Genomic DNA, 19,211 nt, shown 5'->3' on the forward strand with positions numbered 1-19,211 from the left:
CCCTGGTCAGACAGTTTGGGTCAGTCATGGCCCTTCCAAGCTGTACGCTTGGAATAGAGTATTTTTGAAAGAGCTTGATCCTATTATGGTTTTATGTCATACCCAAAACACTTGTATCTAAACAAAGGAGGAAGAGAACAGTGCAATTTTTACTTTAGAACGGATGAAACCTTAGAAAAGTAACTAGTGCCATGATGTCTCGCATTCAGGGTGTGGCAAAGGTGAGCTGTTCATGGATGAACGCACTAACACAACCTGCCGTATTAAGGAAAATTGTGGATTGTGAATCAGTCAACATAAAATTCAAAGGCCGTTCTTCAGAGAGGCTTTACATGTTTTGATTTTTCTGACTTATGTGGCATCTTTCCCAAGAGGCAAAAGCTCCCTATGTACCTGGAAGTCTTAAGCAATTGTTCATAGCTGCGTCTTAGCAAAAGATACAAGAGGAGGAAAAAGTGTATCTGAGCTAAAATGTATTAAAATTCCTAAGCAGCTTTAATGAAGAACTGGATAATCAGTTCTGTTTCTGGCTCTGCTCCCTGGTTTCTGTGTCTTGGTTTCCTTGTCTCTTGAAATGCAAATAATGCTCTGTGAGTTCATAAGGTCATTGCTTAATTCATTTATGTTTATAAAAATGTCTTGAGATCTTCTGGCACCATCCACACACATTGCATTTGATTGCTTAATAAGAGTTTATGCTAACTTGACACCATGTTCTCTCCCCTCAAATGGGGATGTGGTTTGGTCTTGCAGAAATGAACAGAACGGGGTTTTTTGGTTGGTTGGTTTTGGATTTTTGCAATGGAAATTTGAAGCGGAGAGAACTGTGTAGATGCTTTAGTGTCAGGGGAAGAATGTTTCCTTGATTTGAGGAAAATATTTCTTCCTTACTCTCTGAGCAGCGGCTACCTCCGTATTTCTGGGTTGCTATGGCTGCAGAAAGTATTTTCATTTTGGCCTTTTTTGTGCTCTGGAGATTGCTGTTGCTGCTCCCCAGCCGAGGAGCCCAAGCGCCGGCTTGCGCAGGCAGCCAGTGACACCTAGTGTTGTCCCTGCCCGGAGCCAGCGAGCTGGGAGCATTGCCATGCAGGTGAGCTGGGATGTCACCAGGCTGAAGAAAATGCCTGTTTATAGTGAAAAGGAGAGACCGGTTCTTCCCTGGAACATAGTTTGCTGTAACATCTCCTTTCCTGCTTCTGGTTGCAGTGTGAGGATACCCGACATCTTCAGACTTCTCATTTCACTCCAAACTCTGGTCGTTGCTTTCATTCTCTTCTCTCTAAAACCCATCTACAAAGGCAAATTGCGTGTTATCCTATAAAATCTGTTTGTGCATAAGGAGAAACCTTCATTCAGATGGTGGCTGTTTCAAATATATCAAATAAATATTTAATGAAACATGACTAAAAGTGGTTCATAATGTAATATGGAGCAGCATGTTCCACTGGGGAATGTAAGAATAACCAAGAAGAGAGTTGAGAAACATTTCAACTTGCAATTATGCACACTAAAACCATCCTTAAAAGCAAATTTATAATCCACCTTCCTTAAATCCATCAGTCTACTGCCTGACAGGTGGGATTATAGCTTTCTTCAAAGTTTTGGGAAACATTTTAAAATCACGTTTATATCCCAGTTCTTCTGGGGAAAACAAGCCCTCTGCAGCTTCTGCACAAATGTTCAAATGACTCACTTAATTTTCCTCTGAGAGAATATTTTTCAAAACTTCATATAACTCTTGTTCCTTCCTCATCTACTCCAGATATCTCTAGAAGAAAGATAAAGGGAGGGGGGGGAAACATCATTCTAGCTTCTTTTTGAATAGCGATGCTTACAAACACCCATTTGTTACTTGATTTTCTATCAAGTGTCTAAACGTAGCTCATAGCTGGCACAAAACTCCAGATCACACAGGAAGGCGATCAAAGCAGCACACACTGTTCCTCAGTTGCATTTAACTGGGAAGTGCTAGGCAATGTTTTGGTGCTTAGATGTTTCCCATTAAAATACACCACTGGGAGGTCAGTGAGTTGCGCAGGACACATCAGTGTTTATAAGGGTCTGTTATTGTAACAAGGCATGCTCTGAATTTCTGGTTTTACACCTGATGTTGATGGAAAGGGGCAGGAGGTAGGCAGTGGCTGCTGTAACTGGGAGTGGAGCTTTGTGACCTGCATAGCGTTGGACCAAACGCAGCCTGCTGTGACTGTGGTCAAAGCTTGTTGCCCATGAGTGCCGTTTAATGGCTGAACCGTTGTGAGCTGGTCATCTCAGTACATTTCTTACCGTACACCTCGAGTCTGCATCCATTAGGACTGCCACTTCTTTTTTTTTTTTTTTTAATTTTTTATTTTTTCCCCAGCGGAGAAGGCTGTTTTAAAATTAGGCAGTGTGCAGCCCTGGTGTCCCTTAATGCCATGGCATGGTCCTGTGCTCTGCTAGGAAAATATTGTATAGCCAGAACTGTTCTGTTTCTTCCGTGGTTTTGTACAGTGGAAGATGGAAGCTGGTTAAGCTTGGTCCTTTGCATGAGATCAAGTTTTCAGAGAGATCATTGTTACAGTAGTTTTCTGTATGTGCCCTTCCTATTAATTTGGTCACTGAGAGGTAAGAGATTTAAAACAGCGGAACAGCTCTGCAGAGGAGCAACCTTTCAGAGCTTGTGTAGCATGTGTAAGATAAATAGGTATTTAAGGTAATTTTGCAACCTGGATTATTAACCCAGTTTCCTTTGCCAAAGAAAACAGTTTAAGGTTCTGCTCACAAGGACCTTTGGGCTATTAGTTTTGACAGAGTGTGTTCAGCAAATCACAGCTGCCAATCAAGCTAATTGGCAACGAATAGTAAATGATTGAATGAAACTGTTGGAAAAAAGTTCTCATTGCTAACTGCAAAGCAGAGAGCTGGCTGGATCTTACAGCAGCAGCCCACTGTTATCATTCTCACCAGCAGCAGTAAATCCTTTCCAATCCTTCCTTAAAACACTTCGTCCATGTAGCCTGTCAACATTAATCCATCAATGAAAAAAAATATGGATATAGAAAGAAACATTGCTTTAGGAATAGATCTGTATTTTTTGCACCGCTTTGAAATGACCTTCCGGCCCTTTGGCGCATATTTGCTTCAGAAAATATGTCTTTTGAGCAAGATTGTATCTTCCTCAGTTTTGTGTTGTGCCAAGCAACTTTATGGCATTCAACAAATAGGTCATGACACATCTGCCCAGAACGGTTACGTCATGGGTCAGGCTCTAAATGCCAGAAATTAAATCTGTGAAACCTCGGGCTTTCGATTATGGAGTGGCTGCCATCGGTCATGCCTCCCTTTCTGAAAGGGGGGATTTTTTGCTCCTACCCAGTGAAACTGGGAGCCCACATTTCAGCAGCTTCTCAAGCATTTGATTGTGGCGTATCCTTCCTTTTATGTTCATTCTTGTTTCTTTTCTTTTCTGTACTTTTTATTTTATGTTGCCTTTTTTTCCTGTTAGGAACAAGCACATTTTTCCTTTTCAACTCCTGAGTGGTCCTGTGAGAGGCCCTTCACAAAAGGGATATGGATTTTCTTGCCCCAAAAAGCTCTCTTAGAATAAGAATGATAAAAATATATTTTTTTTAAAATCCTTCAAAAAAACCAATGTTCCTAACTCCCTGGCATTGTGATGTGGCTACAGGGAAAAATTACCTTGAAAGAGCTGTGGCTTACGTTGTCAGTTCACAGTTCTTTTTGTGTCCTCGTGCGAAAATCTGTTCCTGCTTTGTGTGCTGTCCTTGCCAAAGCTTTACCATTGTTCTGCAGGAGGATACCATGGAGGTGGAAGAGTTCTTGAAAGAAGCCGCAGTAATGAAGGAGATCAAGCATCCGAACTTGGTGCAATTATTAGGTAAGTGATAAATACCAAGCAGAGGGATTTGAACTAAACCCTTGTGCAGTGATATGGATGTTAAGGAGCAGATAAGCTGCTTACCATACCAAGGCTTTAAATACAGACACTTATTGTCTGGCAAAATTCACAATTTGTACCACTAATACATGATTTTTAATGATCTCGTCTCCCTAATGTTTAAGTTGCCAGAGCCTGAAGCAGGAAATTAAAACCCTCTATTAACCAATTCCAAGCAGGACTCATTCTTTCTTTGTGCCCCATATTTCTATCTTCTAGAGGTATAAATTGCCCTAGAGGACAAAACCTGAAGATTCACTGCTATTCTCAAACATTCATTGTAAACTTTATATTGGTCCTTAGGAGTGTGCACACGGGAACCTCCTTTCTACATCATTACGGAGTTCATGACGTATGGGAATCTGTTGGATTATCTGCGTGAGTGTAACCGGCAGGAGGTGAATGCTGTGGTGCTACTGTACATGGCAACTCAGATCTCCTCAGCCATGGAGTACCTGGAGAAGAAGAACTTCATTCACAGGTAGGAAGGACAGTGAGCACCGCTGACTCTTGAGCACAAAACACCCCTTGATTTATTTTCCTGCCTTTCGAATTATCACGGCATTGACTTAGATGCAGTTGGTGTCCTACATTTGACACACTAGTGCATCGTGTTCTGGCACAGTGCATTAACCTGTCTATAGGATGGTCTCCTAATTGTTTTTCTCTCAGCGTTTTTCTGTCAGTGTTTTTCTCTCACCTTTGAAGTAGATGCAGGTGAAAGACACATCAGTACTTTTATATTTTGGGCAAGGGCCTTGAATGTAAATGCTTCCCAAAGTAGCGGGCTCTTAGTGGACCAGATAAGCTACCTCTCTTCCTTGATTGTAACAGCCATTAAAAAGTGCTGCAGTTGATGTTGCTGGATGCATGCAGGTGCTCACAGCAAAGCCACCCTCTTAGTGCCTTTGTTCTTGTTTGTTTCACTCTTTTTGCCATCCTCTGTAGGGATTGTTTCCCACTATTGTCCAGATTGTGTATTCACTTTAATAAGGATCTCTGCAGTCTCAGAGACTCTGACCTTTAAGTGTGCTGCAATTATGGCTAGAGCCTTGCATTCTTCATCTGTAGAAATGGCCTCCTAGCAATATAATGACACATCCTGTGCGAAGGTTTGAGAGTTGCTGAGCTTTATACAAGATGCTCTCTGTGCCATAGCGTGACCTTTCCTGCCCAATTAACTGGAATATGAAATTAACACGTGTTTTTTCATAGAGGCAAATATGAAGATTGTCTGTAAAGTTCTAGGTGCTCCTTTAAGTCATGCATTGCCTTTGCTGCCTGAAAGGCCTGTTTAAATGCTTCTGTTGGTCAATAAAGTGAACGGTGACGCTGCAAATTAAAATTCCCAGCCTTTGATTTGCTCTGTTGAAAGTATTTAATCTGTTCAACCTGTAGGAAGTAAACTTTAAAAACTGCTTTGTGTGAATCTCATTTGTCTGCTCTCCCATTCATTTGATTTCCTTTTATTTCTGATGACCCATTTATCTAAAATAAATAGTAGCGTTTTTCCTTATCAGCCACCCCCATAGCCACCTACCCAATTATTTTAAGAGTGTTGTCACAATTCACATCTATGGATTCAAATGCTGGGCTGTGACCTCATTTAATGAATCAGGAAGGAGGAGGAATTTGATTATGAAGAGGAGCTTTTATTTAGACACACATTGTAGTAATCAGCATTGATAAGAAGGTATATTCAAAAACACTGTGAAAATTTAATGGGCATCTATTAAGATGTACTTTTTATTTTAATTTATTCTGATTGAGCGGAACAAGCAAAAGAAACAGCAGTGACTGCCTCATATCTAAAGATCTCACTCAAGCTTTCTGGTAGAATCAATTTTTAGTTCGACGTGACATCATCTGGAAAAGTGCTTTTAATGCAACCTGATATTAGGAGAAACGTACTTCTGTGCTTTACATATCTATATACATGAAGCATTTCCACAGGTGCTAACAGCATGTATGAGCCAGGGAAGTGACAAATGCAATGTGGACATCTCTCACCTGCCAGCGTGGAGGCAGGTGAAAAAATATGGAGGAAAAGCTCAATTTGCTTATTGCCCAGTCCTTTAAAAATATAAGTATTGATAGCAGAAGCTACAACAGGTTTGAAAAGGGCAAAACATAGTGTGAAAAAGTTGTGTTGTAAAATGTGGTACACTTGGGAGGAAGGAGAGGATAGCTGGGACCTAAACCTGGTGCTTGAGCAAGGACTGGAAAAGGAGTTCTGGAGAGCGACTGGTGTTGGCTGGGGTGACCGAAGTGCTAGAGAGGTGGGCAAGAAATGAGGCATTGAGACTTTGTTTATTCAGTGTTCATCCTCAGCTACTGATAACTTGAGCACTGACATTTCTTTAAATTATTTTTATCCTGAGGGTGGCAGCTTTTATTGAAAGTGAGGGGGCTTCTTGAAGCTTTCGCTTCAAATTAAAAAAAAAAAAAAAGTTTGGATGACAGTCTTACAAAGCCAGAATGGAAAATAACTTTCCCTCTTACATATATGCGTATAACTACATAATTTCAGTGTAATACTCTGATCAAAATAATCACACGCAGGCCCAGGTTTCTTCGGGAACAGCAGGTTTCCTTGCTATCCCTGAAAGTGAGGTGGTAAAGACTTCTCATTGCCTATTTTTGTTCTTGTTTTTAGGGACCTTGCTGCCAGAAACTGTCTTGTAGGGGAGAACCACTTGGTGAAGGTGGCAGACTTTGGCCTGAGCAGGTTAATGACAGGAGACACATACACTGCCCACGCCGGAGCAAAATTCCCCATCAAGTGGACTGCACCAGAAAGCCTGGCCTACAACAAGTTCTCCATTAAATCTGACGTCTGGGGTAAGAATTTGCATGTACAAATTAATACAGATTATAGTCGTCTTTTCCAGGGCTGTGAAATGAGGACATTGTGAAACATTTCAGGAGGGAGCACATTCCCTGGTTTGAGCCACATTGTTTTCTAGGAGCCTGTCAGAGTGCAGGAATTAATCTCTGCTAAGTCAGGCTTTGAGTGGAGCACTGAGGATGCTGACCTGACTTTATATGTTTGAATTGTTGGCAAGTATGAAAATAAAGGATACTGTGGTGTTTATAGAAATGTATGAAATGGGGCTGGAGGGCACCAATACTACTGCCTTGGTAGAGTTCTGGCACAGGACTATGAAGCAATATATTGTTATTTAGCCAGGAACTTTTTAAGTACTTCAAGAAGGAAAGTGAGAATATGGTTCATTTTATGTTAAAAAAAAAAAAAAAATTATGTGTGTATCTGTGTAGTGATAGCTCCAAGCTCGTCTTTCTGCATTTTAAAAGAATAATCTTTGGAATGAGATGAGGAGAAACAGAAGGAAAATTTGATGACAAATGGTTATTGAAGAGCCCTGAGGTGCTCGTGATAAGAGTAGGCTTAGCTAAATGGAACTACATTCTCTCGAATCTGACCGCAGAAAATCTCATTGTACTTTTTTATCAGCCTTTCTTTGGGTTTTATATCTCTGCCATAGCTGTTGGTCAAATTCTCAAGAGTGCCCAGTGACATGAGATAGAAGTTTGTGGGATGTGGTCCCAAAGGCACTTGGAAAATGTTATCCTGAGCATCTTCTATATATAAACAACAGATAGTAGTGAAGCAGCAATGAAGTTTTCTGGAGTTTTGGGGATACTGTGCAGACAAAGACTTTATTTTGAAGAAACTTTTAGGTAGACGGCCATTTTATAGACGGGGCAGGAAAACCCGAAACAGCCTCCCAAGGAGCCTGTCATTGCTGACCGAGGTGTTTCTTCTGCTTTGGACTTGCACGTGGTGGTGTTGGCTGCTGCCGGGTATCTGCCACAGTCTCAGGGATGCTGCTTTATCGCTGTGGTGGCTGCAGGATCCCTGTTGCATTTAAATAGTAGAGTACTTGAGGAAGAAGGATCCAAAAGGAGTATTGGGTATCTTTAATTAGGGTTAGCGTAACCTTGCGTAGCGAGAGTCAGAGCAGCGGACTTTAGGATCTAATTAGAGCAAGCCGGCTGTCCCCAGAGGCCACGGCTGCTGCTGGGCACGCCAGAGCTTAGATGCTTTCACCTCACTGCCTCAAGACAGCAATCAAAGAAAATTGTGCACAGAAATGTCTAATGTAAATTGCCCTTGGTGGTGTTACCATGTAATGTGATGTGATTTCCTTACTTATGCAGAATTGTAATCGCTTTCTCTTCAGGTTAAGAACAGAATAGGGTGACTGAACTAATTACATGCAGGTTGTTAAACTGGTGTTGAGTTTATTCTGCGTGCCCGACTCCTGGGTTAGCTGCCTGACCCTGGTGCTGACCTGCATCCCCACCAACTTCTGGGACTTGAATGCCTCGCCTGTTTCAAGACACTTTTTGTGCTCTCCCTTTTCCTGTTCAGCTTTCCCTGTGACCAAAATGTCTCGCCCTCACCTTTGTTGGTAACAACTTGTTGGTAACAACTGCTGAAACTTTCCTCTTGCCGCTGCCTCCCAACTTTCCCCTCTAGACCGTGCTACAGCTAAACAAGGGCACCCCAAAAACACTGAGCTATTAAAATGTGCGAGTCCTCGAGGGAGAGGTTGCAGATGAGAGGAGCTGTCAAATTGAGGGAGAGACTGCAGTGCAGCAGTGAAACGGTTTCAGCTAATCCACTGTGAAGTCTCTTAATTGTGCCTTTAATAGGACTTGAAGGATCTCAAGGCGTTCAGGTTTGAGACAACTGATACATTGAAAATTAGTCTAATTCTACCCTGTCATATCGCAGGAGACTTGTCTGTGCTGACGAAGAGGCTTGTTACGCTTCTTTAACATCTAAGCTGCTGCTGAGCATGGGATCTGAGCCACCCAGAGCTGGTTTAAGTGTGCAGCACTGCTTAGTGACTACTCCCACTAAGCATCCTCTAAAATTTAAGATGAAAACAAAGCTTATTGATTTTTGTTTTCTCTCTCTTTTTTTTTTTTTCTTTCTCTCGTTTCTCCACTGCAGCCTTTGGTGTTCTGCTGTGGGAAATTGCAACCTATGGTATGTCCCCTTACCCTGGGATTGACCTGTCTCAAGTCTATGAGCTGCTGGAGAAAGACTACCGTATGGAGCGCCCCGAAGGCTGTCCTGAGAAAGTTTATGAGCTCATGAGAGCATGTAAGTGTTCCTCAGCCCTGCAAATGCTGCTTTTTAGCTCTGCAGAGGTGCAGTGAAAGTACCAGGATATGGCCACATACAGCAAGGCATGAAAAACCCCCCTGCCAGTTCCAGTGAAGGTGCAATGCTGTGTAGAAGTGTTTGGTTAAAACTGCTTTCCCCAGAGGATGAACACACTGAAACCAGCTGTTCTTCTCTACTGGGAGCACACAGGCCTGGGGGAGAGATTTGTTGTTCATCTCAATGTTTTCTTTGTCTCCTTTTTCCTGACAACTTAAAGAAAAGCTTATGATCTAAGGATGAAGCAGGAGCTTCATTAGGCTTCTTACAGGACTGACTGTTACTCTTCCGCTGTGGCCTTTTGGTACGTGACTTACTGTGATACATTTCTCTTTTTTTACCGGCAGTGCTCAGCACATACTATTACATACTGCCATGGAAACCTGATTTAAAGGGTGCTGGGTGTCTGCAGCCATCGCTGAGCCAAAGTGGTTGCAGACACCCAGCACCCTACAAATCAGATTTCCATGTCAGTATTTTATCTCACTCATTTTATAAAAAGGGAACTGCAATAGCTAGCTCCTCCTGGTGCAGTGTACTGAATGTCTAATACTGGTGGGAGGTTTTGAGTGGTGTTGGTTTTATTTTCAGGCTGGCAGTGGAGCCCTTCTGATAGACCCTCCTTTGCCGAGATCCATCAGGCCTTTGAAACGATGTTTCAGGAATCCAGCATATCGGATGGTAGGTCTGGGTCCCTCTTGGACCAGCAGCTCCAGGGATGGGAAAAGGGCCAACTGCATCCTTAACTTTGCATGTTGTTCAAAGGCTGCTTTGCAGTGAAACTTCATCCTAGATTATACTGCCTGGTGTAAACGACTTAGAAAGCAGACGTGCATTTACTTGTGGGCTTTTTGTGGGTGTATGTCTGATTTTAAAGGGCCAAATGGCTGAACAGCCTCAAGGCAAACAACACAAGTAGAGGTTCTTTTCTTTTGTGCTGTTAACTCTGAAAAGTGCAATGGTTTTTTAATCTTCTGTTGATCATAGTGATTGTTCTTCTGTGTGTTGCAGAGGTGGAGAAGGAATTGGGAAAGAAAGGCATGAGGAGCGTAGTGAGTAATTTCCTCCAAGCCCCAGAGTTACCAACCAAAACACGAACATCGAGGAGAGCTGCTGAGAGCAAAGATGCCAATGAGGGCCTGGAGACTGCACATGCTCGAGGCCAGGGGGAATGTGGTAGGTTTTAATTAAAGTCATTATTCCTTCAGGAAATACAGAGGAAAACAAAATGCATGTCCAGCTCCAGGTCTTCACCTAGGCAAAGCTGTGTCTAATAACAGGTGCCATCTTTCTGTACCAGTATTGTGTTTCTGGGTGACAGGCTGCTGAGTTTGCTTTCCTGGGTTCAGAACTCCTTTTATTACTTTTCACAAAGGTAGGTATTTAATCTCAGGACCAGGTACACACAGCAGCTGGGAATGTAAATCCTTAACTGGCTGAGGGATTGGTGCTATACCTGCCTTGCTTAGAGAAGCCCTAGGAGTTCTTTTAACTTAATGGCTGTTGCCTGCAGCTCCCTATAGACTAGGGCCTGAGTGTGGAGCTCTCTGATCATATCCTTTTCCCATTCCCTGGTAGGAACTATCAGTGGGATCTCCCATTACCTCCTAGTGCTGGGTAATCTGCTGTGTTCAAGCAACTTTACACTACCACACTGCATAATTTAAAGGAGGACAATTGCTCAGGTTTAGCAAGCCCCATAAGGGAGGTTTCTTCACTGTTCCATCCTACTAGGTTTGTGCTTGCAGCACTGAAGAGTATTACTCTTGGCAGATACCAAATATAATTTCAGCAAGGGACAAAGAGGTATTTACAGAATCTTCCATGAAATTAAACTCTCTTTCAATCAGTTTCTTCAACAACTTACCTGCCATTCCGAGGTAATCGAAGCAGTGGTAAAAAGCTGAATGTATACAGTAGATTTGTGTCTAGTTCATTTGCAAAATAAAGTAAAAGAAAATACAGTGGTTTGTTTCCCCCCACCCCCAGCTTCTGTTGAGGGTGCCTTCTCTGATCATTCATGTGACTGACCTTTTTGTGTAATGTCAAATTCGCCTAATAGTACATGTTTCAGTAGCAGGTGTACATACATCTAGATAAAGAGGAGGGAAAAAAGAAGATATGTAAAATGCTGGAAAAAGAAAGTATCAGTGAGTTAGAAAGGAAGGTTATTTACCATATATAGGAAATAAAATTGCCTAGTATTACAAGCTTTGAAGTAAAATAACTTCATTTAAATACTTAAGGGCTTTGAGAGATTCAAGTGCACAGGAATAACATGATTTTAGCATTATGCTGGGAATCATTTCACTCTTTATTGCGAAAGAAAATATTTCACATTAAAGCTTTATTGCAGTTTCCCCTTCAATTGTCAGTGTTTCCATAGCAAGTCCAGCGGCTGGAAACCTATCCTCAGTGCAAGCTGCTGATTTTTTGTGGGTCTCCGCAGCTACACTGTGTCTGGACACCGTAAGGCCATGACCTCCTAAAGTGCTGTGCGAACTCTTCTGGTTGTCCAGGTCGCCATAAGTTGTTGTGTGCGAATGGTTTAACTGCACATGGTCCTGTGGAAGTGTGCTGTCTTCCCAAAGGATGCAACTATTTTGCTTCAAATTCTCCCTTCTCAACCAAAATCCTACCCATAGCATGGTGATCACCAGTAAGTGACTAGAAGCATCCTTCTTTTCCCCTATGACTCTGCTTCATCTCCCTTCTTCACAGCCTAGTCCGGCTGTAAATGTGTATGCTGCCCTGAAGGCATTCCTCCTTTGAATTAGAATGCCATCTGAGTGCCTGGCCTGGGAATGAGAGCCCCTGTCAGTCAAATACAGAGACCTTCAGGACTCTGTATAAATTTATTATAAACTACTATTCATTTTTAAATACCTCTTGTAAGTGGAGAAAGGGTCACCCCATCCTTCCCTTCTGAGCAATGCTGCTAAGGAGACTGTTACTACCATTTTCCTCCATTATTGTACAAAGCTGACCATCTTCACGGGGGTACAACCTGAAGTGTTCACGTGTCAAAGGGCATCTTGATTCCTGCTTGTGAAAAAGTTATTTCCATTCCCCACAAAAGATGACATCAGGAAGAAGGTTAGGAGTATCAGAATTAAATGAACAAGGAGACTGGGGATGGAGGTGGGTTACAGAGATGTCTTATTAATTCAGAGGGTCAGCTATTCGAAAGATAGCAACAGCATGGGGACTAAAACAAAGGCCTCTTAATATTTATCTTCTTCACAGTGTGAAGTTTAGACATGTCTCCAGATGTGAGGGCGGGAATCTGACCATAAACAGTTTGTGTTTGTATGTCACTGTTTAAATCGGAAGCCTACAGGGAAAGTAGTTTGGCAGCCGCGTCCAGTAGAGGCCACCTCAAAAATGAATGTATGCAGGATTAGGGACCGTGTTCAGTCCAGGCTTGAGTGCGGCCATACTTACTTTACTCCTGGTCTGAGGTTGGCTTTCTTTACAGAACCTGCACCTTTTGGAGGTGTTGCAGTGGTTTGATCCTGCAAGAAAACTGATTATTCTGGCTGTTGAAGCAACGCTCAGTAGACTCTCTTCTTTCCCTTGCAGACCCTCTGGATCATGAACCTGCTATTTCTCCCTTGCTCCCACGGAAGGAGAGGGTGACCCTGGAGAGCAGTTTGAATGAAGATGAGAGGCTGCTTCCGAAAGACAAAAAGCACAACCTCTTCAGTGCCCTTATTAAGAAGAAGAAGAAGACTGCCCCTACCCCTCCGAAACGGAGCAGTTCCTTCAGAGAGATGGATGGCCACTCGGACCGCAGGGTGGGTGGGGAGGAGGAGTGCAGGGATGCTGGCAATGGAGCTTTCGTTGCACCCCCTCCAGATGCAGACCCCTCCAAATTTCAGAGCCCAAGCAACGGGGCTGGTGTCACCAATGGGGTTGTGGCTGGGAACTCTGGATTTTTATCTCCCCATTTACGGAAGAAGTCCAGCACGATGAGCAGCAGTCGAGGGATGGCTGGTGAAGAGGAGAGTAGTTCCAACTCCAGCAAGCGTTTCTTAAGGTCCTGCTCAGCCTCCTGTGTGCCCCACGGAGCAAAGGACACAGAGTGGAAATCTGTCACTCTGCCTCGGGATTTGCAGTCCACGGGACGCCAGTTTGATTCCTCCACTTTTGGGGGGCACAAAAGTGAAAAGCCAGCACTGCCTCGGAAGCGGGCAAATGAGGCCAAGACTGACATTGCTGTCAGGGGAACAGTGACCCCTCCTCCACGGCTGCTTAAGAAAAATGAAGAGACCACTGATGATGTGTTCAAAGATGCAGAGTCGAGCCCTGGCTCCAGCCCTCCCACTCTGACGCCAAAACTTGGCCGTAGGCAGCCTGCTGCTCCTCCTTCCTCCAGCTTGCTCCACAAGGACGATGGAGTCAAATCCAGTGCCTTAGGTACCACTGTGACGATGGACCAAGGTTCTGCTGCCAAACCCAACCCTGCTGGGTTTGTGGGTGCCAGCAAGGCTTCCTCTGAGGAGCCACGACTGAGGAGGCTCAAGCAGACCTCAGAGTCGGCAGGGAAGGACAAAGGGAAGTTATCAAAGCTGAAACCGGCCCCTCCGCTTCCGCTGTCTTCATCCTCCGTCGGCAAGCCTGGGAAGGTTTCTCACAGTCCCAGCCATGAAGCAGCAGCAGATGTGGTGTCTGGGCCGAAATCCAAACAGTTGACTCAGGTTGGAGAGGCTGCAGGCAATGATGCTGTCAAGCCAAACCAGTCAGGGGAAGGTGTGAAAAAGCTGGGGATCCCCTCTGTACCAAAGCCACAGTCCTCTACAAAGCTGCTGATGAGCACAGCAACCCCAGCTGCCTCTTCCTCATCTGTACCCTCTGCCCCAGGTGGGGACCAGCCATCATCTACAGCCTTCATCCCACTCATATCCACCAGAGTCTCGCTGCGGAAGACCCGGCAGCCCCCGGAAAGGATTGCCAGCGGCACCATCACTAAAGGGGTGGTGTTGGAAAGCACTGAGGCTCTACGGCTTGCCATCAGCAAGAACTCTGAACAAATGGCAAGCCACAGCGCTGTCTTGGAGGCTGGCAAGAACCTCTACACCTTCTGCGTGAGCTACGTGGACTCCATTCAGCAGATGAGGAACAAATTTGCCTTTCGGGAGGCCATCAATAAGCTGGAGAATAACCTACGGGAGCTTCAGATCTGCCCAGCAACAGCTGGCAGTGGTCCTGCAGCTACCCAGGACTTCAGCAAACTTCTCAGTTCAGTGAAAGAAATCAGCGACATTGTTCAGAGGTAGCAGAAGCCAGGTTAAAAAGAAAAAAAAAAAAAGAAAAAAAAAAATCAATCACAATGGGCCAAAGCCAACTGTGGAGAGAGTAACATGTGTGGACTGACAAAGGACCAGGGCGTTCAGGTTAGAGCTGTGCAAAAGACGCAGACTGTGGATGGATGCCCCAGCTCCAAAGGGCAGGGCTGTGTTCAAGAGGCACTTTCCACCCTCTTAACTCAGATTCCCCGTGTTTCATATACTTGTAATCGTCTTAATCTGTGGAGTTCTTGCCTTGTGGACTACAAGTCTAAATGCTGATGCCACACCATGCCTTTTTATTAATATTTTATTGTTCTGGACAGACTATTAAGACTGAAGCCAGACTGATGGACACTGAGATGCCATCCTCCTCAGGAGGACTTTTTACTGCATTTTCGTCCCCTCCCTCTGCCCCACTGTGCACAAGGATGAGTGTTTGAATAGCAATATGCCCACCGCGTTTCTTGGGAGAGTTGCAGCACATGTCCCTGGCCCAAGTCTGACGTTTACCTGGCATTAGTGCAACACATTTGGGGCTTGGGAGAGAAGGGGGGGAAAATTGCTAATGTAAGTTGTGGGGGTTTTTTTAATGACAGAATGCTACAAGTGATGTTTGCCCAAATTCTTCCTATGATTCCACCTGCTGCCCTTCGTTTCAGTGTTTTCAGTAATTTCTTGATGTTGTTGAGCCCAGATGAATTGCTTGGGTTCAAAATGTTGCAGACAGCACCCGCTAATGTAGTGGCACAGGAGCCTGTTTGCGGATCTCCCTTGGTAGCGAAAAAGGACTGGAGAAGGTCTGAAGAAGGACGTGCTGTCGCACTCTAGGGATACCTAACATTAATTGGGCTGGCGGTTGGGGTGGAGGGTTGCAGAGGTTGGGGAGCAGTAGGTGCTGGTGCTGAGCAAGGCATCGCTCCCTGAAAGACAGGAGGGTTGCAGCAGGAGGAGATAGCTTAGGATGAGTTCAGAGATACCACTGTGCCTCCAGCAGTTGTTTCAGCTGAGCTTGCACATCGCAGATGGGCGAGAACTGCTGTTTCTCTAGTTCCATTTCCAGACTCTTGTTCTGTGAGCAGAGATGGGACCTGGCTTCTGTGCTCCCTTAGAGACCTGTGCTTTGAGGGGCTGCGGTGCCTCCCTCTCCGTGCCAGTGCTAACCCCCCGTGAAGAGCTCAAATGCCAGTACTTTGGGGTTAAAACTGTCACTACCTTCATGCCGGTGTGGTTCCATCCAGCATCAAACAAGGATCTGTGAAGACTGCAGACACTTCTCTTGGGTGCATCTCCCAAGGAGAGTGCCACAAAACGCTGACAGCAGGACTCCTGGGCTTCCTTTCCAAGGTCCTGTGACCTTCCCAACTAATGCAACATGACTGGGAACTAACTGTGACTTCTGACAATAGTGAAAGAACAAGGTTTAGGGCTATTAACAGTGCAATTTAACTCCTCTTAACAGTTCCAAACATGAGAAAAAAGCATTTTCCATGTCCTGTTCCCCTGTAACTCTTGTGACCCCTTTTGTGTATCTTAAATGCTAATTGCCTTCAATTGTATTTTATGCTGTTCTCTTTGGAACTGTTTGTTTTGTATATGATTTCTAGTAGTTCACTCGTGTGTGTTCACCCCACTTGTCGCCCTCACAAACAGCCATGACTTAACACATGACAAATGTTCAAAGGAAATACACACTTCTGCCACAGGCTGCCTTTAAAAATGTAAGGAAAAAAAAAAACAAACAAAAAGAAAACAACCCTTGGACTGTCTCTTTCCTGGAGGTACTGTTTTTACTTTGATAACATATTGTGCCACTATATTATACATTTGTATCTTGTTATTACACACTTTTGTAGACTTGTCTTTTTTACAGTGTGTAAATAGCTCTGTCCTTCATCTCTGTGATACTTAAGGGGGTTGTTTCCCCTTTAATTTGGTCCAGTACAGATTGTTTCTGTACACGGCTTTCAATTCTTCCTCCTCTTTCTCTGTTTTTCATTTTTTTTGATTTATTTTTTATTCCAGTCTCTCTTGCGTAGTATATTTAAAAATAAATCAAGGTTGAGGAAAACCTGTGTTTTGTCTGGTAGCAAGGCTTTTCAGACCTAGTTACCTCCCCTTAGATTCCATGTCCAAAAAGGGGGGGTGGGTGTCCCTGTTTGGGTGGTTCACCAGGGCCGTTCGGCACAGCGGGCTGGTCAGAGCCAGGCAGCAGCACCTTTCCACGTCCTTTGGAACTGGCTCTGAAAGGTCAGGAGAGAAAAAAAGATGCACAGAATAAAGACTGTGTCATCACCTCTTCTGAAGCAAAGACTTTGTAGTTGTCTTCAATGAGATTTAAATCAGAGATTTGACTTTAAACTTTTCTTCCTGCTAATTGTTTGTATTCTGTAATTCAGCTGCTGTTGTTTTTTCTTCCTCCTCTGCTGTAAAATGACCTGTGAGTTTCTCTCCTCAGACAGTTCTGGCTGTTCCCTCCGTCATTCCTGGTTGTCCATCCTTATTTTCTGTTTTCTGACTGCCTTCAGCCTTTCCAGCAAGTCTTGAGGGAGGGATGTATCCAGGTACTAAGCAGCCTCTAAAATGAGATACTACCTTGATCGATGAAGATGCTAAAGGCTAAAAAAGGATGAGAAGGAAGGAAGAGCAGATGACAGTGAGTGGTGTGCCCGAGGTCCCACAGTTGCTTGGTGCTATTTTAGGGTTATAACCCAGCTCGCCCCATTTCTAATCCCCTCGACAAGTCCCTGGTGAAATCCGTCGGTCCTGGTGCAGGGAACTGCTCGCTCGTGGGCCATGGGAAACCTTGTCTTCCTGTGACAGCGATTGCATTGATGAGCCCGAAGAAGATGAGAGGAGCAGGAGGATGCTGTTGGCAAGTATAAATGCAATGAATGGCCTGCACTTGGCAAGGCTCAGGCTACTTTTCAGCAAAGTGAACGTACACACAGAGGTACAAGGGGTTCCTGGTTGGTTTGTGACCCTGACCCTGGCAAAGATCAATGTCCAGGCTGCTCTTTGGGTACATCCCTAGCCTAAAGACTTGAATATAGTGAATAGCTGTGGGCTGAGGGAAGATAACCTGCCCCCAAATACAATCGCTCATGATCTCCTCCTCTGCTTGCTTAGGGACCGGTCCATGGTGTCGTGGGAAGGCAGAGGCCGGTTGACCTGGCTGGGGAAAGCCCCGGGATCTGCAGTGGTGGGAGTGAAAGAGAGGGGATTAAAGGCTAAATTTAGCTGAGTACAGTAGGAGTTGATTTAACAGATCGATGCATTTAACAGTTTGATTGCTCCAATTTTCAAGGCTATTGAGCTTGAAAGTGAGAGTGCTCTGGGGGAAAAATAGCTGTGTTTGAGTTTTTGTTTTGGATTTCATGTCTTTGAAATTACAACGTTCACTCTCAAGTTTTCCTTTAATGTCATCCTGCCTTTCGTTGAGAAGTTGCTTGTCACAAGATGTAAAATGTGGTCAGTGTTTTACGCTTACTCTTTTTCTCAAAAAAAAAAAGTGTTATTAAAGATAGGCTGTCTTGTAGAGATGCTGCTGGACCGGCAGCACTCTTGGGTGTGCGGGAGCACTGCCTGCCTCCCAGGGAAGATCAGGGACCAGCTGCCAGCTTCTTCCATGTTTGACGTTAATCCTTTCATGATTGAAAAGATAGGAAAATATACGGAAGCACTGAATCACCTTTGAAGAGAGGGTTCCTGGCGTCTCACATGCATCTAAAAGCAGGCTGGCAGCAGAGCGGGACAGGCTCCTGGTCCGAGGGTGAGCCCCAGCCTGGGCGGGTTGCTGGAGTGATGGTCCTGGATCATCCTGCTTCTCCGGTCGGTGCTGATGCTTTGGTAGTGCTGCTGGTGCCCCGAAAGCTGCGGGTTAGGGACAGCCCTGCAAGTCATTTAACTGTTTAGGCTCGGCTCAAAACTGTCCTCCCTGGGAGTGGAGTGCTGCTTCATGTTTTTTCAGCGGTTGATCCAGCTCAGCAGAAAGTTTACCTGCAAACCAGGCTATGCTGAACTGTTTTCCCAGCAATCACCCCCCTGTTGAAGGTTATGTCTTTGTCCTAACATCTGCTGATAAAGGTCCTACCTGTGCTCCCAAAGCCGCAGTGCTGAATGACCCAGTTATGATGCATTAGCCCCTTCATGAGTCCCTTGGATGTGATTAAATCGGGCTCTTTCTCTACAGAGGATCCAGTTGGGTTTCTGAGAATTGCTGCTCTCATGGTGTGTGTGTGTTTGTAGTGCTGCACGTCTGCTCGGGACGGAGGAAAGATGAGGAGCAGCCTCCAGGAATGGAGCAGATGAGCAGAGATGGGGCAAGGACGAGGGCTGAACCCTGGTCAGGAAAGGATAGCGGGGTGTTTTAGAGAGGGTCCCCATCATCCCGCGGTGATGTTGGCAGCAAGTGTTTGGCTGGGTCTGCTGGCGGTGTGTAGAAGAGTCCAATGCCTATTTGATGCTATCCCTTTGCAGGCTGGCTTGCAGGGCAGGCGGTGGTGCCGGGGCTCCAGGCGGGTTGTCCTGCCTTCTCTGCTCCGCTCTGCCGCCTGCGTGGCCGTGCTGCGATGAATCCGGCTCCTTACAGTTCGGTGTGCGGGCAGGGTCTGAGCTCTCCGGCTCTCAAAGGTATTGGGGGTCGGGGTGTCCCCCTGGGAGCTGCCCCACAAAGGGACCTGGAAGGGGAGGAATTGGGAGGGGGTGTAGGTTCCCATGGGAGCTGGACAGGAGGCACCATGTCCAGCGCACAGGGATGGGCTTTCCAATGCTCCTTCCCCCCCAG

The 19,211-nt window shown here is 45.0% G+C and overlaps 1 protein-coding gene across 5 annotated transcripts in view; it reads left to right on the top strand.

The window, feature by feature from the left end:
* Positions 1-14,416, top strand: part of ABL1 (ABL proto-oncogene 1, non-receptor tyrosine kinase) — an 81,320-nt gene extending 66,904 nt beyond the window's left edge. For 3 of the 5 annotated variants that reach the window (XM_009696530.1, XM_009696531.1, XM_009696532.1), the window contains exons 5-12: positions 3,796-3,880; positions 4,244-4,421; positions 6,597-6,781; positions 8,925-9,077; positions 9,729-9,818; positions 10,149-10,313; positions 12,720-13,846; positions 13,901-14,416. In XM_009696530.1, coding sequence (XP_009694832.1) covers positions 3,796-3,880; positions 4,244-4,421; positions 6,597-6,781; positions 8,925-9,077; positions 9,729-9,818; positions 10,149-10,313; positions 12,720-13,846; positions 13,901-14,416 — 2,499 coding nt within the window. Of the gene's footprint in view, positions 1-3,795; positions 3,881-4,243; positions 4,422-6,596; positions 6,782-8,924; positions 9,078-9,728; positions 9,819-10,148; positions 10,314-12,719 lie in introns of all 5 variants that reach the window. The other 2 variants (XM_009696527.1, XM_009696529.1) reach the window with 1 other exon arrangement.
* Positions 14,417-19,211: the final 4,795 nt, after the last annotated feature.

This window comes from Cariama cristata, unplaced genomic scaffold (genome assembly GCF_000690535.1).
Source record: "Cariama cristata isolate BGI_N322 unplaced genomic scaffold, ASM69053v1 scaffold18693, whole genome shotgun sequence".
NCBI lineage: Eukaryota > Metazoa > Chordata > Aves > Cariamiformes > Cariamidae > Cariama > Cariama cristata.